The 27,934-nt window shown below is 49.2% G+C and overlaps 2 protein-coding genes across 5 annotated transcripts; one reads left to right on the forward strand and one right to left on the reverse strand.

The window, feature by feature from the left end:
- Positions 1-226: 226 nt before the first annotated feature.
- On the forward strand, positions 227-25,817 carry sh3gl3a (SH3-domain GRB2-like 3a). Of its 4 annotated transcripts, XM_086288554.1 has the most exons (11): positions 227-450; positions 18,134-18,202; positions 18,453-18,525; positions 18,612-18,755; positions 19,526-19,659; positions 20,191-20,349; positions 20,455-20,558; positions 21,058-21,182; positions 21,272-21,304; positions 21,705-21,770; positions 22,535-25,817. In XM_086288554.1, the coding sequence occupies exons 1-11, from the start codon at positions 406-408 to the stop codon at positions 22,735-22,737; spliced, it is 1,155 nt and encodes a 384-aa protein (XP_086144680.1). In that variant the 5' UTR covers positions 227-405; the 3' UTR covers positions 22,738-25,817. The 4 variants fall into 4 exon arrangements, with proteins under 4 accessions (XP_086144680.1, XP_086144832.1, XP_086144756.1 ...); XM_086288706.1 differs by lacking the exon at positions 21,705-21,770; XM_086288630.1 differs by lacking the exon at positions 21,272-21,304.
- On the reverse strand, positions 25,646-27,850 carry gjd6 (gap junction protein delta 6). Its single transcript, XM_086288436.1, has one exon. The coding sequence runs from the start codon at positions 27,468-27,470 to the stop codon at positions 26,313-26,315; it is 1,158 nt and encodes a 385-aa protein (XP_086144562.1). The 5' UTR covers positions 27,471-27,850; the 3' UTR covers positions 25,646-26,312.
- Positions 27,851-27,934: the final 84 nt, after the last annotated feature.

The raw sequence follows: 27,934 nt of genomic DNA on the forward strand, positions 1-27,934 counted from the left end.
AAAGTGTGCAACAAAGAAGGAACCCAGGAACAACTGTACCAACCGAGAAACAATTTCAATATCAGGAATCAAACAAAATGACACATGCACACATCATATTCTACCCTCATATACATTTTTTTATATCCAAGTCCAGCCCTGCTGCTCAGTGATGTCATGCCTTAATTATTATTTATCTTTTTAAATCCTCGGAGACCTTTATTTTGAAGCAGTTTCCGGTTGGGCCGGCCTCCCGCCGTTAGAGCTTCACTGAGCTCGGGGTCATGCTGCAATCTTAGCGGAGTCTGACTGATGAGTGCGGAGCTGTGGTGTCGGCTGCTTCGTTCTTGAGCCCAGCCTCCGTCGGCCGTGTGTTGAGTCGCTTTCCCGGAGTATTTTGTGCGGGGTTGAAGCCGTTCGTCCAGGATGTCTGTGGCCGGGCTGAAGAAGCAGTTCCACAAAGCCAGTCAGGTATGGAGGCGCCCGACAACAGCAGTTCGGATGCGGACCCTGATCTCCGCTTCAACATCAAACCGTGAACGGAATCAGGCTGTAGTTGGTCTGAAAACACGACAAGTCTGAGTTGTTATCGCTTAAAAATCGTGGGTTTCAAAACGTGTTTGCAGGGTGTGGATGGAGCGTTACTTTTCCGCCCAGATAAGTTGTTTTTATCGGAGATAACGTCACACCAAACACTGCTGGGAAAATCTGATGATTTAATCTAATTTCACACACACACACAAATAGATTCATCTTAAGCCACAGTTATGGACTTTTTATCAACTTATGTAATCCGGTGAATAATTCGTCTTCATTGTTGTTGCCATACAAGTTCTTGTGAAACGTCAGACTTTGCTGTTTCCACAGTAAAACCAACAGGAAACACTAACAGAGAAGTACACGTAACTGTTTTTATTATGAATGTTTCGAGAGGCTTTAGGTCGACGTCTGGTTTGATTTTATCCCCTGAAAGGAAATCACACATGAAGCCCGTTTTTAGGCTTCATGGCGATGTTTGTGTGACTGAGGCACCAGCCAGATGTTTCGCACCTGCCACAGCTGCGCCGCGCAGTCATTTAAAGGCAGGTGGAGCAGTCTTTATCAGGTGGATTTCACTCCCGGGCTGTACGGTTTGTGTTATCTGGGTGAAGCTCCATTAGACTCAAATACCTTTTAACGTTACATGATAAAAATACCATTGAACCAGTGGAAGGACCTGCTATTCCCACTGCCACCAAAAACACTGTGGTTTGTGGGCGGCTGTGAGTAACATCTAACATTTGGACAACTTGGAAACAGCTCACAGACTGTTAGTCTCAGTGAACCTTCATCTTCACCTTTAAATAAGAATTCGCTCCAGTTATCAGTAGATCACAGGCTGGTTTCCATCAGCTTCCATCAGTCTCAGTGGGATTCGCTACACAGCACTGAATCTGTACGTTTAATACCATGATATGTACTGGTGATGCTGGGTGAATCGGCTCAGCTTGCATGATTTGCTCTCTCTGTTGCATTTGATACAGCAGAGCATGCGAGAAGTATTGATTTCCATCAGTATTGGTGACTGTGCTTGTGGCGCACCACAGGGCTCCATTGTGGCCCCTTTGTCATGTTAGCAGCTGTTCCTTGTGTTCATATTTAAATCGCTTTTATGCTGATGATACTCGGATATATCTGCGCTTTAAACCAAGCAGAAGCTCCTTAATAAATTCCTTCAAATGAAACTAAATCAAACCTGATGGTATAAAAGATAGATGTAGCTGCCATTGTCATCTTGGTGTTTTTAAAATGATGTTAAAAGAAGGATTCTGACAGTGGAAGCTGAGAAGGACCAGGATTTGGGAAATGTTCTTAATGTTTGATTCAGTATGTCTGTGCAGCTTCTCGTGGTCGTCTGAAGAACTTGAAAAAAGGTGGCGACTGGGCTGTTTTAAGAGTTCTTTAACAACCACCTCCTAAGGGGACAACCCCAACCTGGGGTTAAATAGCTGGGACTCTCCACCTTTGTTTTTAGAACTGAAGAAGCTTCTTGGATGAGAACTGAAAGAAGTCCGTTTTATTCAGTACGACCCCAAATGAGTCACAGAGTACTGAAGTGTTAGCAGAGGTCCGGGGCAGCGCCGCTTTGGCGCTGCAGGTATCACCCCGTGGTGGAGATCTGTCATCAACGTGAGCTTCTTCCTTTTAAGACGTTTATATACGTTTTAAAGCACTTGGTTCTTGTTTTAACCTTGAGAATGTTATCTCTGCTGTTCTGTGATTTGCCTTTTCAGTGTCCATTCACCGTTGTGTGTGTGTTTCTGTGAATGGTGTAAACTGTTTTTAATCACGTCCCCTGAATAGTTTCCAGGTTGTTTTTTGGTTAAACGTGCTTCAGATCTGCTCTCAGCAGTGGGGCAGTAGAATAAACTGATTTGATTTGTCATAGGAAGCGGGACTTGTGTGTTGGTTTTAGTCTATTTTTATTGTGTGTTATGTCTTCACAATGCATCGTGGCAGCAGGAAGACACAGAGTGTAGCCCACAGATTGCATCAGAGGCCTTTGCTGCGGTTATCGAGGCAACTTCAGGTTGAACCCTGTTTGTGAAGGTGGGTCACATCTAACTGGGATAAATTGCCACGGTAACTGATGCTGCAGACCCAACCTGCTCCGAAGCACTTACGTTTGAGATGAGCGCTCGATAGGTATGAAGTCAGCACTGACTGACCAATACGATCTCTGGAAACTAGCGTCAGAATTCCTGAAAGTTCCATGTGACCTCAGAGAGTACGGAGCATCAGTAAGATAAAGACTCTGAGTCACAACTTTATTGCTGATTCTATTTTTTATGGCCCTGTAAGCGCTGCTATCTGATCCCACGCCTGTTTGTGTTTGTGGACTCACAGTCGCCACTTTTTCTGCTTTTACTTCCTGCTTCAAACAAACTTCACGCAGCAGATTGGGAAACCCTCAGGAGACTTATGGACCTGATAACCACCTACGTGTGACCACTTAGCATGATCGATGATGAAGGGGAAGATATCCTGGATCCCGTCAAAGTCGCTTAATAGTGCAGCCTTGCAGATGAACCTAAACTAAAACGTTAGGAGCTCGGTGTGTTAGTCTTCTTTAGAGCCGTCGTTTCCAAAATGAACCTCGTGTTTCATTTAGTAAGACCGTAAACTCATCAGCAGGGCGTGTAATGAGCCCAGAGACCATGTGAGCAGCAGGCTCGTCTTCTCATAGACTGTAATCAGATTTCTTTTATAACCAGAGGAGTCGCCCCCTGCTGGCCATTAGAAAAAATGCCGGTTTGAGGTCATCTTTCCGTCTTTGGTTTCCACCTTCGTGGAGAGCTGTGGTCAGCCTCTGTTTGAGGCCTGGCTTTGTTTCAGTCAGAGTGCTGATTTCTTCTCTTAGTTAAACACTCGCACAGTGACAGTGAGGCGTTACAGGCCTGGGCCTGTGTTATTATTATCTTTAGCCACATAACGTGATAATTAGTCAGCTAAAGGCTGCAGCCCTGTGTGACTGTGCGCATGAACAAGAGAAAAATGAATCCATAATAAAGAGCGATCCAACCTTTTATTCATCAGTGATCGCCTGTGCTCAGTATTGCTTTTTTAAAAATTACTTTATGTTTTTATAAATAGAATAAAATAGCCCTTTATTGTCATTGTACGTGTGCAACAAAATTGTGGGTGCTCCACATCAGCTGTGCCGGAATAAAATATAAATAGCAGAATATGTACAAAATAAGAGAAGGGCCCACGTTAGACAAGACTTGGTCTGAATAGAGTCCGTGTATGAGTGACGGGGGTTACTCAGACCGTGGCTCAGATTGGTGAGGTGGGTGGGGGTTGCGTATAAGATGAAGTGTTAATCTTAGGTGCTGCAGCCCTTTCACCATCGACTGAGCAGGTGGCGTTGTGTCTGTCTCTGTAAGTCTGCAGATGTGAGTGTGAATAACAAACAGCTGGCTGATACAGCTCTCACCGTCAGCTCTGGGGTTTGGAGCTGTGAACACACCACACAGAAAACGCACCACATTCTCCAATCGCATTTTTATCTTTACCAAACTTGAACATGTACCCCTTTACTCCTTGAAGGGGGAGTGGGAGTTCCCCTTGAAGCTCTTCTCTGAACTGAGGCCTTTCCGTCATATTTCGGCTGTTTACAGAACAACACGACTGGGTTTGCATCAGCCGTCAGTGAGGGTGCTCTCTGCCAGTCCAGCCGCCCTCAGAAAAACACAGAAACTGCTCAGCGTCATCAAATGGTCATGAAACCAAGACTTTATTGATATACTGAGGTGTCATGTGGGTACTGGGAAGGTCGTCTTTAAGGGGGAAAGAGTTCAAGAAAATACATAAAGGCAGGAGTGGGCAACTCCAGGCCTCGAGGGCCGGTGTCCTGCAGGTTTTAGATCCTGGGTCAGCACACCTGAATCACATGATTAGTTCATTGCCAGGCCTCTGGAGAACTTCAAGACATGTTGAAGAGGTCATTCAGCCATTAAATCAGCTGTGTTGGATCAAGGACACATCTGAAACCTGCAGACACAGGACCTCGAGGCCTGGAGTCGCCCACCCCTGCATTTAGGTGTCGAGTGATGATGGTGGATTGCTCTCTCAGGGTTGGAGGACAGGCAGTTTATGTATCGTGGGATCTTGTTCAAGAATGGTGTTAAGGTGGAGCGTGTGGTGACTGGCAGGATGGTGCTGGTCCACCTTAACAGGTTTAATTTACCCATAATTCACTGCACCAGTATCCTGCTTCAGATAGTCGAGCTCTACAGGGCTCTAAGCTGCAGCCACACTGGAAGCGGTTCATTCGCCGTGCGTCGATTTGAGGCTGATGGATGGTCACTAGTGGAGATTCCTGGCTCTGGTTGCCTAGGTAACCAACTAATGCATTTACTACCAGGTCATGTGTTAATCATCGGGCTGCTCTGAGTGTTTGTCTCCACACATGCTGCTGTGCTTCGTGGACGGACACCTCGCTCCGGGCATCTTTGCTTTGTTCAGTCTGACCGTGCTGCCACTCTTCAGACAGAAGAGGCTTCTCCTGCAGCCTTTCCAAACAGACATACTTGTTCAGTCTTTTTCTGCTTGTGCTGTCATGAACTTCAACCTTTAACCGAGGCCCGTCGAGTCTTAGATGGACCTCTTGGGTTTCTCTAAGCGTCTCACGGTCTGAGCTTGGGATGAATTTGCTGGGACATATTTTCCACACCTGAATGCTCCAGACCTGACTCTGCTGTTCAGGTGACTCCACGGAGGCAGCTTATTCAAATCTGACAGAATAAAACTTTTAGGATTGCAGCTGTGATTAACGAACGCTTCCAGATTGAACGCTGCATACCTCGGCCTCCGCCCTGCAGTGTCTCCTGCCTCATGAAGTAGCTTCAGGTATGTGACTGGTGAGAGCGCTGATGCTGAGCTCTGTTTAATCACGGTGTCCTCTCACAGCAGGCTGTATGAACGCTGTCGTGTCTGTGAAATTATTCCTACGTGCACAAGCTGAAAGTCAACCTGCCACTTCCTGTTTGTGCATCAGTGTGCGGTGCACGACATCATAGATTGTGTTTTATTTTAAACACACGTGAAAGATAAACTCGAGGTCGACTTGGTTTCCACTTTCACTTATTTTCCGTGAGAAAAAGATGCAGACTGGGTGAAACCCGATGAATGCTCAGTGTTCCCTACCTGTGTGTTTTTCCAGGTACCTTTGATCTGTTTGTTTGAGTCCTGCACTGATAACAGTAAAAATCAATGCAAAGCATTTCAGAGCTTCTCTAACGCTGGCGTCACCCGCTGTGGTTTCCTGCTGCTGGAACACGGCGACACAGACTGATAGCGGCGCTCGTCAGCGTCGGCCTCTCCTGCACAGAAAAAACAAATCAGACGTGTTTTTACAGCGAGCTGCTCGTCGTGTGTTTCACGAACATTGTTTGCTGTTCACCTGCTTCCTGACACCGGGGTGGAGACCAGATGAACCAGCAGGAGATAACCGGGAAGGGAAACGCTATCACTTCCTGTTTATTTCAGCCACATCTCTCTTTGTTTCCACTATTGTTGGAAAAGCAGCACAATTAATATAGCAGAATATTTTCTCTGCCCGTTTTGGAAAAATCCTCAGTGCTGGGGGGTTTATAGTTGCACTCAGGTCCAAACCACTACTGAATTCTATGGAACAGCTGCTGCATAAGCCTTAGATCCAGCGTTCCCTCTGATCTGGGACTGTCCACTGTTAGTCCAGTATAGTTAATGTAAGCCAACTGGAAAGAGGATTGGAAAACGTGGCCTGGTCTGGTTTCTGTGGCAGCGTTTAGGTAGCAGGGTCACAATGTGCAGTAAACATCGTGAAAGCATGGCTCCATCCTGCCTCGTATCAAAGGTTCAGGATGCTGCCGGTGGTGTTCGTGCTACACTTTGAGCTTCATTTAAACTCCACATCCTGCCTGAGTATTGCTGCTGACCGTGTTCGTCCGTTTGTGACCGCCATGCGTCACGCCACAAAGCTCAGATCGACTCAAACAGGTTCATTGAACGTGATGACGAGTTCACGGCAGTCAAACGTCAGTCAGCGGAGCGCCTTTGGAAGGAGGAAGGACGGGAGGTTCGTGTCACGGATGCAGACGATAAATCTACAGCAGCTGTGTGACGCCATCCTGTCGACACGGACCAAATCTGCGTGTTTAATCTGAGCCGTGAAGGAGAAGCTGTACCTTCAGTCTCGTTCCATCAGAACTTTGTGTTTGTGTGTCTAGTTAGATGTTGGATGATGCTGGTCCAAGATTGGTTCAGAGCGCTGGATCAGGTATCACCAGAACCTGCCCGTCTATCCATCTCACTCCATGACGCTCTGTGTTTACTAAGCTAACATAGCATGGAGCTCAGAGGAAGCTAACAGCACAGAGCCGTCAGTGTGGAGGAGTTTCTGTGTGATGAAGGTTATTTTTGTTTCTCTTCTGCTTCAGTCTGCTGCTCAGAGATGCTCTCACAGCCAGACCGAGAGCAGGAAACCAGGAACTAACGTGACGAGAACAGAAAGACTCCCACACTGAGCTGAAATCAGCCTGTAATTTATCCCAGTTTATCCCAGTTTTCTCCTGAATTCAGTAACTGTTTATTCTTGGATTTATTTACTTGTTAGGTTTCATTGAAGAAGTGTTTAAAATGGTCATTGAAGAATAACTGAAGCTGTTGTTTTTACTGATGGACACAGTGTGACACACAGAGACTTCAGGAGGAGAACAAATGAGGCATAAAACAAAGATCTGAACTTTTTTAATGAGCAACAGCAGGAAAAAGCTTCGATGGTCACGTGGACTCGAAGGAAGATTGGAATAAAAACTGAGGAAGAGGAGCTGAAGTGTCAGCTCGGCGAGGATGTCCTGTTCAGGCAGTGGATGTGGATCTTTAAAGGTCCACAGCAGACAGGACAGACTTCACCAGAACGTCTTTTAAAGACAAATAGTGACAATGATGTCATCTACTTGAAACCGCAGGCGTCTTTATTTAGTCTGTAACCTTTGGGTGATTTTTCTGGTTGAAGCTCGAGGTAAACAGACCGGTCGTGTCTCAGCGGCTCAATAAAGACGAGCTGTGTGAACTGAGCGCGATGTGGGTTTGCGGTGTGTCGGGATCGCGATCTGCCCCAGTCTGTCACTCAGTCACAGCTGTGGTTTTCCTCATCTGCTGCTCTCTTTGCCGTGCAGTCGCTGAACAGATGGAGCTCGCCATCCGTGACGTTTTAACACTGTTGTCGTCTCACACGCTGAAACCAAACGAGAGCCATAACACTGCCTGTCTTCATCAGAGCGAGGCTTGTTTGGGGATTTTTAGCCCAACCTCTACTTTCAAGCTGACAGGTCTTTAGTCTGATCCAGCTCACGTACGATTTCATCGTCTCAGGCAGCTTAGGGCTGCAGAGCATCGCCTCCATTTCGCCCAAGCGCTGCGTCTTTCCCAGCGTTGTCCAATGAACGATGACCTTTGGGATCAGTGATGTTCATCACCAGTGCTTTGTGAGGACAGTTTGTAGCTTGTGTGTTAAATTCAGGTTATACTGTCTGATCCTGAAAGGCTGAATGATTGGATGCTGTAAAGCCTGCGATACTTTCTCTGTCACAGGACTGTTGTGTTTGTGTTTGGGCCACATGGTGTGATCGCACATTAACACCCCGCCCCCCCGACGATCGATTACCTGTGATTGGATGGGAGTCCAGAGAAGACTGTTTCTGTTCTTTAGCACGCTTTACGAGGTTTACGTCCAGGTGTAGCCCACCTCTCCTCCAGTGACAGCGAGGATCGACTCCAGGATCCTGACTGAATGTCGACACATTACATCCTGGTATATTAAGTATTTTTGTCTTGTAATATTCTAGTTTTTATGCAGATGCTTTTCTTGCTTTCATCCATCAGAGAGTTTGTCAAAGGCATTGTTGCTCTTGCAGTTTTGACTTTGACGCGCAGCTTTAGTGCTGAAGTCATTCTCACTCACAGAGTTTGGAAAGCGAGACTCTCGCTGTTTTCTTGAACTTTAGTTATAAATGGCTGAATGTGAGGTGAGTCAAACCTCAGCGGGCACTGAAACGACAGGAAAGCAATGAAATCTAACTGCACAGAAATCGTTGTTTCGTGTTCTTTTAAAAATACATTTTGGAATAACTTAAGAAGCATTGATGTCAGCAGAGCGGAGGTGAAACGATCTCAGGTGTGAGCGGGGGTCTTGATTCCGGGTCTGGTGGAGGCCTCGCTGCACGCCCGCAGCCTCAACGACCTGGTCTGTCTGCAGCTGCAGTTTGTTCTTACGCTAACCTGCTGCGTTCGCTCGCCACCTGCAGCAGGAACAAGATGCCGCTGCTCAGAGATGCAGCTGACAGCTCGCTGCGCCGAGCCCATCCATCTTTAATGATCGGTGATGGAGGACCGAGCCCCGGTCGCCTGGCGGTCTGGCTCATTAACATTTCAGCAGCTCATCATTATCATCATCACTGCTGCTTCCCTGTGACGTAAATCAGCCGGTTTATGTTGGCAGTGCGAGGCGAGAGTCCTCCAGCCGAGCAGCAGAAGGTTTATGATGCAAAGATTTCCCAAAAGGTGAAACGTTACACTGGCTTCTGTTTGATCCCCCGAGGAAACACCCGGTTCTAGCACAGCACGCCGTTTCCTGCTGAGTGTCATTTTAACCAGGTTTTATTTTGTTCATCGGGATAGCAAAGGATGCAGGTTTCTGTCAAACAGGGCAACAGTCTCGGTGCTTCAGCTGCGCTCAGAGCAGTCGTACATGTGTGCGACTCGCCGAGCAGACGAAGATGTGGAGCCAGAAAAACCTGCAGACGATTCCAGTCTGGTGGTTTTTATTGAAGGAACGCTGGCCTGTTATAATATCCTGTTTATCTGCAGTGGAGCTTTGATGTTTTTAAGTTTTGAAGGTGTCAGGTTGTTACTATTGTTACTGCTGTGTAACAATCGTTTTGTTTGAATTGCTTTTCATTTTAGTTTCTTTTGTAATAACCTTTGATCTCGTGATGAAAACGAGTTTGTGTGGCTGAACTGATGCGTTCGCCTGATGGACCTGAAGCCGCGGTTGGCAAATGGTGACATCAGCACAGTGGTGCAAACATTTATACTGGTTTCATGTATCGGCTCTTGCGGTCTTCTGCTGAGTGATGGTGCAGATGAGATCGTTGTTTTGCGGTGGTCTCTGCAGGACGCTCGTCCATGCTGGAGAAACTCACTCAGACTCTGTTAGCTGCAGACGTTACCTTCAGTGTAACTGGGGCTTAATTAAACGTTGGTGGCTTAACTGGGAAACTGACTGGTTCTCACCTGTGACGTGAAGCTTGATCGTGGCCCTGCAGCTTCAGCAGACGGGCTTTTGAGTTTCTCAGAGCCCAGTTAGCACATTTTAATTATTTTATTGTAAGTTTGTTGAAAGTGGAAAACGGCCTAACCTCGGCCCGATGGTCAGACCACCTCTGTTTAAAACTGTGACTCCTGGAAGTTAACGCAGGCAGACGGAGCTGCCGGCGCTCCACACGAACCAGACGACTGTAAAAACAGCAGCTGATGTTTGTCGCTCTGACAACCTTTGCAGGAGTTATCAGAGAGGTGGCCTGAAATCTCCCGACCAGATTAGCTTCTGACTCACCCGATGGAGACGTTTCCTCAAAGACACGGGGAGTCATTTAAAACTAAATGATTTTGTGAAGAAGGTCAAACAAACACACGTGCACCGGCACAGCCCACACTGCAGCACTTTATCACTAGTTCACTTGTTCATCTCCCTGACCTTTGACCCTGAGATGTTTTAAATCGAATATTTTCTCATGACGTCTCTCGGTCGTGTTATCTGACCTTAATGATTCATGGAAGACGCAGAGTGCATTGTCGCTGCGCACTTATTAACTCAAGTTAACAAGTGAAGACAGAAAAGCTTCTCTGCAAGAGTCAGATTTGTTTGTGACAAATAAGTGATCGGTGTAATCAGCTGCCTCTGCAGCGAGTCTCGCAGCCCACAGACGGACTCCATCTCCTCCGTACTCTGCATCTGTGACTCCAGCTTCATGATGGAGGTCTCCACCTGCTGCAGGTTCTCGTTAGAAAACCCATCCAGCTGCAGGAGGAGGCAGAGGAGGAGGAGGCGGGAATTTTCTGGAGAAGCAGCTGATTAACATCAAGAACCAAAACGAGCAGAGCGACGTGCCTGCAGGGAGGCGGGGACTGTGTCACTGTCGGAGAGATGAGAAATAAAACACGAACAAGTAGAAATTGACATTTTTCTGTAACCATGTGATCCATAAACTAAAATGTTGTTTAATAAGGGTTGAAATTTGAACTCGAGCTCATCAGAAGAGTGTTTACTCGGCTCACAGAGCAGGTGAGCAGCACGCTCTTTTCTGCACTGCTTTAACAGATATAAGAGTCGCCCCCTGCTGGATATTAGCAATAATGCAGGTTTAAGACACCTGTGCATTGTTTGACTTCACTTGTCAGAACTTGAAGGTACGCCTGACTTATGATGACATCCAGTGATGTTCGAAGGTCATTCAGCTTGGTCTGTGAACACAAAACCCCACAGCCAATCAGAATGAAGCTGGCCTAAAGGGGGAGGGGTTGAAACTGTATCACAAGTTTCTGCTCTGAAGGCCCAGCGTGGTCAGCAGACCTGACAGGAAGTATGTGAGGCGATGTGTCTGACTGAAGGAACCATAATGACATTAGACGTGACCATCAGCAGTCGACGCGTGTCCCTGTAACCACGGGGGATTAATCCAGTAGTTTCACGCCGTCCTGTCTAACGTATTTTATTTTCTCGGAAATCCTCTCGCGTCTGTTTTCTAGGAGACGACCTCGTTAACTCGTTTCTGTTTGATTCTCTGAAACTGAGCCGCTGTTTGTAGGTCGGGCTCAGAAACAGAAGTGACGGGAAACGCAGCACAATGACTGCAAGGCTGCTGCTTCCTTCCTGCTGAACGCATGAGGAAAGCTCCACCCACGGCGTGCGCGCACACACACACCTGACTGTGAACGCTGTGGTTGCATTCACTGCAGCTCACACTCACTCTGTAGAGTAAAGGCTGCTTAAATATAAAATAATGACACTGGCGAGTGTTGATCAGTCAGCTGGGCCTTAAACACAGCTTCGTGGGCGCTGTGTTACTCCTGCGTGCAGTCATGATAAAGTTGCTCTTCACACTCAGACCAAAGATTTTCTCACAGCTGTGATGCGTGTGCGTGTGTAAGTTTAGCGTGTCCAGGGTGACGGCAGCGCTGCTTTGATGATAAATCCAGTCGTAGGTCTGCAGAGTGTGTGCGCTCTTTTATGGCGCAGTCAGATTATTGCTCAACACTGACGCTCAAAGTCCTCGAGTGTAAGTTCGGTCTTATGAATTCAGCTTTGACCTCACGGTGGTTTTCATTAAGGTCACAGGAAGCGTTTCCACAAAGCAAAGGAGGTTTCTTATTTTTGACTCTGCTGATTAGCTGAGTATTGGTAAAGGCTCGCTTAGCAGCAGACACAACAGAGAGCCAATCAGAGAGCAGGAACAGGTCAGGTTGACCTAAGACGTGGTGAGGTTGACGTGACCTTTTCCACATTGTTAGTGGGAGGTTGTTGAAAGCCTCCTGAGGCTGCTGATTCGTCTTTTTTCTTCCTTGCGTGCTCTGACTGTGTTGTGTCTCTAACAGGTCGCTTTTTCCTTTAAACGATGTCTGACTGTCGCGCGTACACTCTGATGGACGCATCGGGCGCAGCCTGGGGTCGTCATCCTGCTTTGTTTCGTTTTGCCTCCTGCACGCAGCGAGGCGGTCACTTTGCTCCGGTCTGCTTCCTCTCTCCTGTTTCCCTGCAGGCCTCTGGTCAGCTCCCTGGTTCTTGATGTCAGTCGGCTGCTTCTCCACAAAGTCTCTGGGTCGCTGTTTCCAACAGCTGCAGCGGGTGGAGAAGCGGCTCCGGCCTGAGCAGAACAAATGTGCTGAAAGCCCGAGTGATGCGAGCGTCGCCGGAGGCGTGAAGTTTATCAGTGGCGTTGTTCGTGTACACGGCGCTCTCCGTGTGGGGAAACACCGACCAAGCTTCACGCAGACGTGCAGGAGCGTCTGAGGACCAAGTCACAGCTTTGTTAGCAGGACAAAGCGAGTACTGACCTCCGGCCTGTAATCGCATCAACCTATCAGCTTGTTGATGGTGTGAACAGCAGTGAAGCGTCCCCTCCAGCTCAGCTCTGTGCTCTGGGAGCTCGCTGAAACAATACGTTCCTGCAAACACACACAAAGCACACACAGCTGAATTCCTGTGTGCGTGCGGAGGCCGGTGACTCAGCGTCGCGAGAGATTCCTCTTTGTTTTGACGGGAATCTGCTGCTCGCTCCGGCGGGCGCCGTGGTTTGACCGGTGTCACTCTCTCCCCGTCGTTAATAACACACCTCAGCTCAGAGCGTGACGCTGACTCACAAACGCACAACAACCCAGCTGAGCTCGCCTTCCTGTTTCTCCACTCCTCCAGACAAACTTTCCGACACGATCCGTCACGCTGTGAGGCCGAGCGAAACGCCGAGCGGGGACGCGAGCGCGCGTCGGTGCGGACGAGTGTTAAAGCGTTTAATTAACCTCCGGACGCTTTTGATTAACCTTAAAATCTGAAGTCAGATCTTTTCCAAGAGGTTAAAACAAAAACTAGTTTTTAGTTTCAGGGGAAAAAGAGAGAAAAGTTTTGGACCTGAAGATTAAATTAAGTTTAATGAATACTTAACGACCCAGCGAACTCTACTTCCTTTAAGATGAGTGTGTCTTTGTTCAGTGTGTAGAGCTGTCACATGAACATTTATTCTGTGCATTTATTGAAGTTGAGGTGGGACAACGGGTAGGACCGCCGTCTCACAGAGGCCGTCGCTGCTCTGAGGCTGCACAGACAACATTCCCTGGACTTCCTGGATGTTGTTGGGTGTGTTTCATTTGGACGTGCTGGAGACGCTCAGAGACGCAAACAAATGCCCCAAAGTTTGGTTTGATTTTCAGACGTCGGGCGTGTTCTTGCCCCAACTTAAGATCTTCTGAAGAGCTTTTGGAGTCATACTTCTTCATTTTTAGGCCTTTCCTTTTGGGAAAGTCAGAAATATTCAATAAAAATTGAAGAGAATGCAACAGGTTAATATACGAGGCCTCGGACGCCCTCGCAGAGGCTGGAAGCTGATGTTTACGTGTGCGCTCTGGCTGCAGCGTTATTGCTTGGCGTGTGTGTGTGTGTGTGTGTGTGTGCGTGCAATCTGAGCTGCACAATCAAAGAAATGCTGCAAAGCTGCTGCTGCTTTGATCTGTGAGGAGACGTTAACATCCTGATGAAGATGGCGGCGTGCGGGGAGTCGGCGGGTTTTCACTGCTGAGCCTCGTGTTCAGCGCTCGGGATCATTTCAGCTCTAATGTGTCGGTTCACGTGGAGTCTGCGTGGATTAAAAGTCTGTCTTAGCCACCTGTAACCTGCTGCTAATGCATCTGGCCTGCAGGCTTTGTGCCGTCTCCTCCTCTGACATCCATCAGCTGCCAAAGGCTGCGTTACTTTGGAAACAGTTACACATGGTTACATTTACAAACAGTTACACATGGTTACATTTACAAACAGTTACACATGGTTATATTTACAAACAGTTACACATGGTTACATTTACAAACAGTTACACATGGTTACATTTACAAACAGTTACACATGGTTACATTTACAAACAGTTACACATGGTTACATTTACAAACAGTTACATTTCACTTTACATTCAGATGAACTTCCACGTTGTCCTTCACGATAACACGTTGCCTTTAAAACTGCATCTTTTGCACATGTTTTAAAGGAGACTTGTTAGCGTAGCTTAGTATAAGTCACAGTTCAAACTAATCCATCTTTTTGTTACAGTGTCTTAGTTTAACTCCTGGTGCTCTCGAGGCTGCTGCAGGCCTTTGTCTCACTCTCCTGTCTCTGCCCTCATCATCCTCACCGTGCAGCACATCTTTAAGCTCGGCGTGTGACAGCCCACGGGGTCAAGGTGTCCCACAGAAACCTCCTTGTGATGTCATTTGTCTGCTCGTACACAAACTTTCATTGAGGGTCATTTAACCCCCATCCTGCTCACCCGTGCTGACTGTGCTGATCCAAGGATAAAAACCTGTAATAAAATGTAGCCTGAGCTTGGATTACTGTAAATACGCTGAGCTCATTATTATTAACTTCAAACGTTCAATGGGAACGTCCAACGCTGGAGCAGGAGATACACGTCAGGAAGTGCGGAAAAGAAACCTGAACGTTGAACTGATCATTCTTTGTTTTTAGGAAAAGTCCCGGTCACGTGGCTAACCACGTCCCGACCCCAGCTCTGTGCTTGTGCTTCTGTGATGATCTAGACGGAGCGTGCAGCGAGTCTGCAGCGAGACGTTCAGTCTTCCTGTTCAGCGCCCCCTCCTCTGTCCTAGAAAGGCTCTGCTCGTCAGATTGGGCTCATTTCTCTGAGTCTGCTAATTTTACCCAGGCTCTGACCCACTTGGTGAATCTTTCCTGCTACTCGGCAGCACTTGTAGTCGAGCCTGAAGCGCACACACACACACAAACAAACACACCCCACTCTGCGGAGTGTTTGGACTCGACGCTTGGCCGAGCGATCGTGTTGTGACTGCGTTCGTTAAACTACTGAAGGTGACACTAATGCTGTCGGGCACAGTCGGCTCGTAGCTCGGCGTGCAGCCAATCAGAGCTCTGAGTTTATTATGAAACTGAGCAGTTGCACTGCAGCTGGACTTCCTGACGTTTCAGTATCAGGTGGATAACATCCCTAAAACCTTTCTGGGCTTTTCTCAGGGGTTTGTACACTTTTACCAGCTGTGGTAAAAGTGATCGCACAGCTGGGTGCAGCTGGACAGGTGTGCAGCTCACAGGTCTTAGGTTGGTCGGGAGGACGTAGGCTCAGCATTAATGACGCTGTGATGAAAGGCTACTTGTTTTGGGACAAATGTCGGCGGCGGCGTTTCCAGCGCTTCGCCTCGTCCCGTTTATTTAAACGAGATCTTCAGGCTAACTGGCTGATGAGTTACCAGGTAAAGCTCGTGTAACGTGATATTAACAAGCAGGCCTGCAGTTATGAAGGTGAATATTAGATCATGCACAGGTGGGTTCTGCCAGAAAACTTTGTTAGCTGCAGCGCTGCTGGGATGTTCATGGAGTGTGGTCCACCAGTACAGGCAGCTATGTCTCTGCACTGGTTTGTACTGGTTTGCCTTCTTTTGACTGGTTCCATTCCATGTTACTGTCCTCAAAGCTTTAAAAATGGTTTCCCTCACTGATCTGTGCCTCGCTGCAGTTCAGCGGCGGCCTACAGGGACCAGAGATAAGACGGGATGTCCTGTATCGATCCTCGTATTGATCTCATTCTTTGTACTTAATCCAGTAAAATCAGCACCACGAGTAACTGACTGACTGGATGACGTTCAGTTACCTGAAGGAGAAGCTGCATCCGATATGACGCCTCGCCACGGCGTCACTCCGCTGTCGTTTACAGCTGTTTGTGTGATTTGTCAGTGGGCTGTAAACGGCGCCGTATGATCGGTTTATCACATGAGCAGCAGGACGCTGAGAGTCCAACAGCTGAGAACATGACACAGCGCTGAGTGGATGGGACACACCTTTATTACCGGGTGTAACGTGGCTCACCTGTGCTCTTTACACCTAAGACGTCTGACCTCATAACAAACATCGTCTGATCCAGAGGACGGCGTATCAGGTGCATCGTCTCAGGTTCTGCGCTAACGTACGATCAGGTTTAGTTTCTTCTGCACCTGTAACAGTGCTGATGGTCCAGTCCTGGGCTGTTCATGGATCTCACGACGATGTTTGCTCTTTATTTCCTGCTGTAACAGAAAAATCTATCTGTGATAGTGTGGAGCATAGAGCGTGTCCTGTATATGTCCAACAGGTGAGTTACAGGTGAACATGCTCCGCCGTGCAGCTGTTATGAAGGAGAATTATCTACACAGAGCAAACAGTGTGTGTATCCGGCTGTAAACATGTTTATTATGCTGTGAAGTTTGAACAGGAGTCTGTGGGGCTGACTCACTGCTGCCTCTGCTGGACGTCAGAGGAACTGCAGATGTTTGGACTTCACGTGTCTGAAGGTTGATGCTCAGTTGAAGCTGTAGCGGTGCTGCGTGGTACGAAGGTTTGTGGTCATCGTACTCGTGTAGAAGCGTCTCTGAGGTGGACGACACGCTCCGTCTGCCTCAGTAATCCTGAATTTCCCCTCGTGGACGTGATTTCCTGCCGCTCGGCGCCCGTCGCGTCGTCTCACATCTGGTTGAACCTGAAAGTCTCGTGTCGTGTCTCCTGGCAGTTCTCAGGTTAGCAGAGCTGCAGGTTGCTGTGTGATCTCCAGGCTCTGAACTCAGCCTGCAGGTAGTTTTTACTGAGCTGCTGTTACAGGAAGACCTCGTAGTTTCAATTCATGTCGTGAATAAAAGGCTGCAGTCACCACGTAACGTTTTCAATGTTTTGCTGGCTTGTCCGTCCCTCCACAGTACCCCCCACCCTGCATGTTTTTATTGCACATTAGCTTCTGGTTCAGCTCAGCGTGTCTTAAACCTGCTGTTTAGTTTTTATAAGCAGAGGATTAAAAAGGCCAAACAGACCTGGGATCAGCGTGCAGAAGCATGAATCAGACTGACCTTAAAGTTTATTGATCCCTAAATAAACACAGATATGGGTCAGATTTCAGCTCAGGCTGCAGTCGCAGGTCTGACTGGCCCACTGCCCCAAATCTGAGAGCTTTACTTTGTGTTCAGAGAATTTTTATCCTCTTTAAACGGCGTCCGCGCTGCTGTTACTGCTGTGTGAGCGCCCGGCAACTCCAACCAAACCGTCAGCCAATCAGAGCCTCTGACAGTAACGAGTAAATGTAATTAAGTTACTCTCAGCGGTCTGCTTTACACCTTTTTACTTTAGAGTGTCATCGCTCAGCACCACCTTCCAAGTGTCGATGCAGTTTACTGTGTGATGTGCACTTTTATTTTGAAAGGCACCGGCCTTCATTATATCACGAATAATGTAAACGTGCTCTGTAAGTGATCAGTGTGTTACTGTTGTCCAGCTAAATGCTCACACTAATAAAGTTTCTTTGAAGTGGCGACAGTGTTACTGCGGCTCGTTAGCCATTGGTCGATGCTCGTGTTTCCTGTGTAAACCCGGCACGTTTACCAGTGTCCATCACACAGGCTGCGAGTGAAGTCAGTCTGTCCGTGTGGAGCTCTTTATAGCCCAGAAAACATGGAGTCACATACGGCGCTGTGTGAGCCTGCTTCAAACAAAGATGTCACACGGCGTGGGAACGAAGTTAAACGTGTGTAAAATCTGCATTTCTAATTGAAATGACCGTCACAGGAGGAGGTCCGTGTTTCGGCGTCTCTTCCAACACCACAGTGACAGATTGTGAGGATGATGTCATCCTCGGATAAATCCCAGAGGCGTTAAACGGTGATTAATGGAGCGACGGCTGGAGCGTGAGCCGGGTTTACTCAGATGTGTTGAAATTTGAATGCAAGCAGGGAAAACTTTATTGAACGCATTCAGAAGCACAAATGTTAACAAATAAAGACGCTTCAGGCCTCTGTGACTCTGTGTGCTCTCTCTGTGCAGCTCCTCAGTGAAAAGATCAGCGGGGCGGAGGGGACGAAGCTGGAGGAAGACTTCTTAGAGATGGAGCGGGTGAGTCCAGCACACGCCGAGGGTTGCGGCCGGCCTGCTCACCGCTTTCACTCATACGCTCGGGACAGAACTGGGAGGTCTCGTCATCTTCAGCTGACGAAACACTTCACTCGGGCCGTCCGCTTTATTTAACTCGCCGTTAAAACGTTTGTTAGCTTTAGGAATTGTACGATTTCACAACAAACTGAACCGTTTGCTGAATTTAATCTTTCAGATGTCATCCTGACATTTAACTGCAACCTTTTTTCAGAAAATCGAGGTGACCAGCAAGTCGGTGCTTGACCTCCTGTCCAAAACAACAGAGTACCTCCAGCCTAACCCAGGTGCGAAACACCTCCATGTTTGCTGTTCTTTGAGCTTTCTGTGCTACAAACTCAAACCTGCGTTTGATTCTTTGTTTCCTCGCCAGCGTCTCGAGCCAAACTGAACATGCTGAACACGATGTCCAAGATCCGAGGGCAGGTGAAGACCACCGGCTACCCCCAGACCGAAGGCCTGCTGGGCGACTGCATGCTGCGCTACGGCCAGGAGCTGGGAGAGGACTCTTTGTTTGGTACCAGCTCTCAGATGCCTCAGGTCCTCTAACAGCTGCACAGAGGCCGTTACAGGCGGCGCCAGCGCAAACCCTGCACTGGCACCGAGGCGTGAGCACGGTCATCTTTGGCCTTTCACTGCAACATTTAACATGGACGCAGCTGCTTAGTACAAGACGCGTGCAGAGCGTCAGTGTTACAGTGATGCAGCAGTTTTCAAAGATTGCTCCGTAATAAAATCTGCACAGTGCACCACAAGTTTAAAAGCATCAATGTTGTGAATGCTGCTTTGCCTCCTTCATGACGTCAGGTGTCAGCGTGACGCTCGGTGTTGCTGAACAGGCGGTCTGCTGCAGAACGCTGCATGTCGGACAAAAGCCTGCAGGACTGTGTGCAGGTTACAGTGCAGTCATACAAGGCAGAAGTGTCGTTTGTAATAATGGCCAGCAGGGGGCGTGGCCTCAGGTTAGAGGAGGCGGTACGATTGCAGCCTGACGTTCATTTTAAAATTCTGGCCGTCAGAGTCGGAAAGCAGCCGAGTCTGAAACCAAGTCACCGGCCAATGAGTGTGCAGCGTCCCTCCTTTGAGCTGGTCACTCGCTGTGAGGTCAGGATGCAAAGAACTACAGATTTCCTCCCTCGTCGTGTCCCTGTGTTTGCGCCCCTCTGTGCTGCTGTTAGTCGGCTGCGTGTGTCAGTGTTGAATGAGGAGTTTGTACCTTGTAGATGATTTTATTGAGATCACTGTGATAACGGCTCATTGGAGGCGGCACCTCTCTCTGTCCTGCAGGATGCGCTCTGGTGGATGTGGGTGAGGCCATGAGGCAGATGGCAGACGTGAAGGACTCTCTGGACATAAACGTCAAACAAAACTTCATTGACCCCCTGCAGAATCTACAGGACAAGGACCTCAAAGAGATCACGGTAAAGACAGACGAGAGACTGCGAGGTTCTCTGACCGCTGGCGCCGTTTGCAGCGCAGCAGAAACACGCGCTGAAATTTCTGCAGCGAATTTGCAAACGGTTTGAAATCTGCCTGTCGGGGCGCTGCACGCACAGATCATCCTACCTCCGCTTTACTGCGCGAGATGATGTGCAGCAAACCTGCAGCTTCTCCTCTCCGTGTGCCGAGCTAATGCTAGCTGCTAACCCTCTGACCTGCACCTGGACTCTCAGGTGTGTGGGCGGAGTCACATCAGATATTTGGGCCATTCTTCTGATCGTGAATTTCACTCTTACACTCGAGTTTTTAGACGACGTTATCCTCAGTACACTCGCCTCTTATACGCTGCTCGTGGCGTTTAGCCTCGTGACCTCCACCTGCACACGCCTGATCACTTCGCCTCCACATCAGCTCAGTAAATCTGTTCACGATGGTTTTAAATGAAATGTTTTTGTAAAGAAACACACAGTGTGACGTGCGTGTCGACGTGTTTCTGCCGCTGGTGTTCGCAGCATCACCTGAAGAAGCTGGAGGGCCGCAGATTAGACTTTGACTACAAGAAGAAGCGTCAGGGGAAGATCCCGGACGAGGAGATCCGGCAGGCGGTGGAGAAGTTCGACGAAAGCAAAGAGCTGGCTGAGAGGAGCATGTTCAACTTCCTGGAGAACGACGTAAGAGACGCGAAGACGCGGGTAACGGGGAGGGTTTCACACGTGAGACGTTATCGTTTAACGTGCGTGTGTGCGTGCGTGTGCGTGTGCGTGTGTGGCCACCAGGTGGAGCAGGTGAACCAGCTGTCAGCACTGATCAAGGCGGCGTTGGAGTACCACCAGCAGTCGTGTGAGATCCTGCAGGAGCTCAGTGGGAAACTGCAGAAGAGGTAAGAGAGCCGCTTCTCCTCCGCTGCGATCGGGGTTCGTGTCTGCGTGGCGTTCGCGGCGCTCGCGGCATTCTTCGGGACGTCGTTTCACGCTGTGAACAGCAGGTCTGTCAGCAGCGTTTTTAAAGTGGGAGCTCACTGAGTTTGTCTGTCACCGAAGGTGTTTTTCACACTTCAGCTTCTGTTCTTGATGAAAGCGTCTGGATTTGGCCGCCGCTCGCTGTCGGCGGATCGCGCAGACATCAGAAGTTTTATCCTCCTGAAATGTCAGAGCCTGTTACTCCATGTTTCCATCAGTAAAGGCTAAAAACACTTCTTTGGTCCTCGTTAAACACGCGCTCAGTAAGGTAGAAGTAGCGAGTAAGAGCGCTTATAAACCCTGAAATTTGCTGAGATCTGAGGTTTGTGGGCCCGTTTCCCCTCGGAGCGTCCGGTCTGCCGCCGGAGAGGAAATGTCGGCTTTGATTCGAGTCGCCTCCCTCTCTCTCTCCTCCTCCAGGATATCCTCGGCCAGCAGCCGGCCCAAGAGAGACTTCAAGCCAAAGTCGATCAGGAGCAGCATCGAGGCGCTCGACAGCAACCAGCACAACGGCCTGTCCTACAGCTCCTCGCTCAAGTCCACGGGTACGCCGTCCGTCTGTGCGTCCGTCTGTGTGTCTCAGTTTGTTTCCATCGTTGCGTTGAGTCCCACTGTTCTTCTTCTGCTGTTATAGATACGCAGATCAGCCACACACTGAACGGGAAAAGTAGGTATTCCTTTATGCACACACACATCATGTTCATCGTGTGGGAATGTTTCCATTTTTACAAACTGACAGTGAACGTCTCACCTGTTTCTGGGCGTCCTGACCGCTGCTCTGCTGCACACAGATGGAAACTCGAGCTGTGACGTTCACAGGAAGTTTATCTCTCCATTTATGTTTAATTTAAAAACCTGAGCTCAGCTGCACGTTGTCACAGTGATGAGCTCCAAACGACTAACAGATGAAGCGAGGAGTAGACGTGAAGCTTTTCCTGCAGCTGTTGTTGGAACGCTGCTGCCCTCTGCTGGTGGCAGTCTGACACCACAGCGGTGCTCTGATCCTCTCATTGTTTTTGTTGTTTTGTGCTCATCGCCATCTCCATCTGTCTCCACATGTCATCCAGCTGATCACATATCATCTGTGCAGCTGTCATGGCCCGACACCCCCGCTACCAACGGCAACGCTCACCGTGAGTAACGCACGCCGACGCCGTCACACATCTGCCCGCATCTGTAGCGGCAGCCCCGGGATTTTGTTTTTGATATCCAGCAAAACGACAGTAAATTTTCAGCTGATCAAACATGAGATGTGGGTGAATTTTGTTATTTTTCTCCTCGTGATCTTCGTCTGTCGGTGTTGTCACGGAGCAAACGTCACCCACTGGATGTCTTCTTACCGTCTTTGTCTGGATGAGTAACCTGCTCTTTAACCCTGTTTCAGACAAAGCTGGGATATAAATTTTTAAAATATGAAACTGTTTGCAAATAATGAATTTTAAATCTTATTTTAAAGACAAAATTCCAAAAATGGCAGATCAGAGGCTGAAAGTGAGAGATTTGATTGTTTCTGTTCATCCATTTAGCTCTCGACCCATGCTGGGGGGGTCTGTGTGCTGCTGGGGGGGTCTGTGTGCTGCTGGGGGGGTCTGTGAACAAGACCCCTCCAGCAGAGGACACACACGAGTCCACAAACCCAGCAACCTCGCTCAGACCAGGTGTACAGGGCCTGGAGCCGGGCTGAGGGAGGGGCTGCCGGGTACTAGGAAGGAAGGAATTAGGAAGAGTGAATAAAGGAGGGAATGAAATAGGAAGAATAGAGGAAGGAGGGAAGGAATCAGGAAGAAGGAAAGAGACTCGCGGTAAATCAGAGCGTTGTGCTTTCATTTCGCCGCTGCGTCACGAGCCCCGTCCGTCCATCAGAGGTTTTTAAATAAAGTTTTTGTTTTGTCTGCAGAGCCGGAGGTTTTGGATCAGCCCTGCTGTCGCTCCCTCTACGACTTTGAGCCGGAGAACGAGGGCGAGCTGGGCTTCAAAGAAGGCGACATCATCATCCTCACCAACCAGATCGACGAGAACTGGTACGAGGGCATGATCAACGGCGAGTCCGGCTTCTTCCCCATCAACTACGTGGAGGTCATCGTCCCCCTGCCTCAGTGAAGAGCGCCACCGCCGGGCCTCCGCAGACTCTCCTCGGCCCGACTCGGGCGTGAGCGTGCGGCGGATTCTGTTTCGGACCACAGACGCGGCTGTTTCGTCCCGGCCGACTTCAGATTAAACGTCTCCTTTACTTTTGTCGTCTGTTGATATTTAAGAACCTGAACGGAAACCCGAGCCTTTAACGGGGCCTCAACCTGTCGCTCCGCCCACCGTCCAGCACCGCCGCCTCTGCCGGGTATCCCGACGCCGCCGTCCGACCACTACGAACATTTCCTCACTTTATGGTCACGCTAGTTCTGCTAAAAGTCACCTTTCAATGTTTCCTGGTTGTGTCAAAAATGATGTGTTGCAAATCAGAATCAGACAGGAAGTGAGCCGCTCCACATTCCCACAATCCAAGGATGGAGGTGCTTTTATTTTGAAATGGAGCTCGGCCGGGTTCTGGTTTTAATGTGAGAGACGTGAGCGGGTGGAGTTTGGTCTGTGTGACTTTGTTTGAGGCCCAAATCTCATCCACTTCATCCTGACTTCACTTTGTTTCTTTGCTTTTGTAGTTTCGGCGTCGTTTCTGTCCTTGGTTACAGCTTTACGCTGAGACTGGGACGTGGACAGCAGGAGACGTTTTAATGGTTTCAGAAACACGAGCAGTCAGGCGATCAGTCGTGTTTCCCTTTTGGAGCCACGGCACATAGAAAAATCACACGGCACCAAAACCATAGTGACCATTTATCCCCGCTGTCCCCACTGCACCGCCTGCTCGCCTCACTCTGCGTTCTGTGATGGGGTTTGGTGGCGGTCACGTGCCGGTCACGTGCCACGCTCTCAGATCTCAGCGGTTAGCACAGGCGTGACCCTAACGGACAGAAACGGTGACCCAAGCTCCAAAAACCCAAACTTCACCTTCTGTAAGTCAGAGTATTTCAAATGTGAAGCTGAATGTTTGGCCTGTGTTGGTTTTCTCCACTGGATTTGATCTTTCTGTTATTCTGCTGCCCTCTCGGCTCCGACGGCCGGTCTGTGTTTAAACCCGTCTTCACGCGTGCACGCCGTCGCTCTGAATGTGTCTCTCTGTGTTTACATGCTCTGACGGTTCGTTCTCAGGATCGGGGACGCCGCCTCGTCCGACAGCCTGAAGCTGATGTTTGAGCTGTCGTCTGCACTGAAGCTTTTTAGCCTTCCACGTCGCACCTTCCTCCTCCTCTTCAGCACTTTGAGTTTTTCACACAATCACAGGCAGATAACCACAGATCTTTGTCCTGTTCTGTGAGACTGAAGCAAGTGTCTGTTTCTCATCTTCAACCTGAAGACGTCTGTGAAACTCGTCCAGCTCCTAGTTTTAGTGGATGAGTCTGAGGCTTTTAACCAGCTGCCGTCTGTTTAGTCACCAAATAAGAAGGAAACCAACAAACGCCGTCCTCTCTTTGGCTTTTTATTTAGTTTCACACTTATTTGATCATATTTTTGTAAGAAAGCTCCTGTTTTTATTTCCCATCACTGTAGATCAGCCCCGGCTCCGTGTGCGCCGCTTTAAAGGACGCGTGTGATGATGATGATGGTGTCTGTGAGACAGCTTGTGATGGACTAGCAGCCTGTCAGAGACCCAGAGTTGGACACGTGACTTAGCCCGAGAACAGCAACATTTCAAAACTTCGCATCATTAAAGTCCAACGACACGTGATTGACGTACTGAGAGAGAAACAAAAAAAGACTTTTTTAAACGACCACTCGGTGACGTTTATGGAAACATCGCGTTGGTGCTTCAGGGTCAGAAGTGTTCGTCAGCAGCGTGCGAGCTGTGCAGACGTCACACGACTCTGTTAATTGCGGCCTTATTTGTCGAGACGAGTCAGAGCATCAGAACATGAACTGAAGCTTACCTGTGAGTAGGCTGGAGTTCAAATTAAAGTTTACCTTCAGGTCGGACGATTACGCGTGATTTATTACGTCTCGGTTTACGGCGCCAGACGCTCTGATCAGAGGTCAACAGTCACAGCAGAGCAGGTTTATTTCCACATCGAGTGATCTGGCTGTGGTCTGATGATCGCGTCGCTTCTGTTAGTTCATCTTTTTCAGTCTGTTTCTGCCTGAGGTCAAATCAGCAGGTGGCTGAACGTGAGGAAACTGTATGAGCTGTGATTTTAGGCTTTTAATTTGAAAGTTAAACAGGAACTGAGCCCAGTAAAACCGTGCTTACTCTTTACTCCAGCGGAGAGGAGGGTTTGACCACCTCAGAGTTCTTCCACCTGTTTTTGGTGTTATTGTAGTTTTTTACTGCGGTCCAATCGCAGACGCTCGGCTGCGTCTTTGATCCAAACCTGATTCGGCTCCGTCGTGTTTGGATCAGCTCGACCAGCTGTGCTGGACTCTTACTGTTAGCTTAGATGTATGAGGATTTTTTTATTTGCAGTTAATTATGAGTTTGGGGGAGCGGGGAGCTCTTACCTACACAGAGGACGTCCTCCACAAACAAGAGAGGAGTTGTGAAATGAGCGGACCCCCCCAGCTTTATTTTTCACCACAAGCACTCTTTCCAGCTTCTTGTCGCCCGGACCTCTCTACACGGCTTCCTCCACTACACACTTCTCCCCACGCCTCCATCACTACAAAGGGGGGAGGGTCATTAGCGCCATCATATTTCACCTGTCCCCTCTCACGTCCTGGCACCGCCCCTCCACTGCAGCAGGCCAGAGACCACACCCCTGCCACAGAGACCACACCCCTGCCACAGAGACCACACCCCTGCCACGGGAGGTTTTTTTAAATGCATTTATCATAAAAACACCCAGATGTTTGGTTTTGTTTACAGGCTGCAGACCCACGATGGGCCTTCCTCACACTCCCACAGTGAGAATAACTGACTCTTTGATACACTAAAACAAACCGCTCTCTCCACCCCGCGCCTCCGTTTGCCTTTGCAGTCTCAGTGTTCAGTCTGCAAACCTCTTCCCTGCACAGGAAACGTCACAGTTCTGTGTTTTAGTTTTTCAGTAGCATAATTTATGTAAAAGGTGTTTTATAGATGTTGTAAATGAATATATTCCAAAAATATATTGCGTAAATAAATGAGGAGTAAATATCGAGGCAGCGTTCACGTGTTTTCTTTCTTTGTTCAGTCTGTTCTGTTTATACACAAAATTATGTCAACATCAGGTTCAAACTTTACATCCAGATATGACTCAATCAGAATATTTGTAAGAAACAACCCTTATTTTTCTTGGTATTCAGAGTCGGACCTGTTCACTTAGGATTAGTGTGTCTGCCCTGACGTTTAGCAGCTTAATGCATTTTATTTATTTTCTGTAGTTCATATTTATTTTTATCCATTTGTGTCTTTTGTGCAGGACTTTGGTCAGCATGACATATTTGATAAATGTGCACAGACTTCTAATCTAAACTGATAATTACAGGACAGTCTGAGCAGTGATGTACTACAACTTTAAAATGCAGCTTCACTGGTCCCGTCCCTCATCACAGCGTAAGATGAGTCTCTGCTCCACACATGAGGAGGTGATCCAGGTGGTTTTTTTGGTGAGCTCCATGGGTCGGCATAAATAAAGACAGCGGTGTCATGGAGACTAAATCCAGACCTCGGCACTCCTGTGTTTGGACCCACTGATCTCCCTCTTGCTCTTCAAAGGCTGCCTCTCTCCTTTATGGGAGTCCTCTCTCCTTAGGGGCTCCGGTCTTTTCTCTCGGACCTCCTCCGGCTCCCTCATCCTGCCACAGTCCACCGCACAGGTCCAGTCCGGCTGGTGACCCACCACCAGGTTCAGGGTGGGCAGCGAGGTGGTGCTGGTCACGTCCCTGAAGCCTAAAGAGGATGTGAAGGAGGGGCTGTCTGGAGGGAAGGTCTCGTATGCTCCCCAGGACCCGTGCTCCTGCAGCCGCACTGCCCGGCGGATCTTCTTCCAGCCCAGGTGGTTGAGCTCGAGCAGGTTGAGCAGGATGCAGAAAACCCCGACACAAAACATGAAGAGCAGGAAGATGGTCTTCTCCGTGGGCCTGGAGACGTAGCAGTCCACCGGCTGGCTGCAGGGAGACGAGGTGCACAGGAAGTGGACGGGCACCTGGAAGCCAAACAGCTTCCACTGAGCCAGGACGAAGCCCACCTCCAGGACAGCCCGTAGGCACACGTGGAAGATGTAACATTTGGACAAAACCCCTCCGGAGCCCACATGAGCCTCTGTGCCCCCCTCCCTGAAGGTGCAGGCTCGGGCCTGGCTCAAGGTTTTGGGGTCCAGCCTCTGGAGGTCCTTGGCGGCGATGCCCTCCAGCACATTCGCCAGGCTGTGCCCCAGGTGCTTATGGGACTGGATGGAGCAGCTGTCTGAGTCGCAGCTCCGATCATAGGCCTCTCGCCCGCCGTCCCGGCCTCCCTGCCCCGGCGCGTCGGCCGCCCCCTGCCCCAACCTTTGGGTGGCGTTGTGCTTGGACAGGTTGTGCCACGTGTAGATGATGAAGCAGAGCGATGGCGTGGACACACTGATGATGTGGAACACCCAGAAGCGAGGCTGGGAGATGGGCGCGAAGGCGTCGTAGCAGACGGTGGAACAGCCCGGCTGCAGCGTGTTGCACACAAACATCTCCTGCTCGTCGGCGTACACGTCCTCGGTGGCCACGGCGACGATCAGGAGCCGGAAGATGACCATGACGGTGAGCCACAGCCGGCCAATCATGGTGGAGTGCTGGTGTACGGCGTCCAGGAGGCGCTTGAGCAGAGTCCACTCCGTCATGGTGGCCCCCGGCTGCCGGCGGCCGCGAGGAGGGACAAGCTGCCTGGAGTGGAGCAGTCTGCTCCAGAGCGGTCCACCTCCTGAGAGCTCCCCAACGCAGACTCGATGTGGGCCGCGCGGTTTGTTTATGACAGAGCAGCCAGGACGCTAAAATCAAGAAGCTCCGTCCTTCTCTGAACCTGCAGCTGCTCTGAGCCTGAGCGCTCGCCGCCGCTGCCTTCCAGAGAGAGAGAGAGAGTCGCCCATCTTTGGGAGATAAGGATGTCCACTTGACACGAGTCACTTGGCGCGCTCGGTCCTCTCTTGTCCTCAGGATCCATTTAAAACCCGAGAGACATCAGCCTTCCTCTGCTGGAGGAGCTGCTGATAGTGCGCTGATAGAGCATTCTTCACAGATTAGGCCTCTAAAAGCTGGCGGGCTCTTCCTTTAATGGAGACGCCCCTTTTTTTGAAAGATGACTAGT

This window comes from Aulonocara sp. 'chitande type north' Nkhata Bay, linkage group LG1, assembly GCF_057382095.1.
Source record: "Aulonocara sp. 'chitande type north' Nkhata Bay isolate Kocher_YH1m ecotype deep benthic linkage group LG1, A_spYH_male_GT1.1, whole genome shotgun sequence".
In the NCBI taxonomy this organism is placed as follows: Eukaryota; Metazoa; Chordata; class Actinopteri; order Cichliformes; family Cichlidae; genus Aulonocara; species Aulonocara sp. 'chitande type north' Nkhata Bay.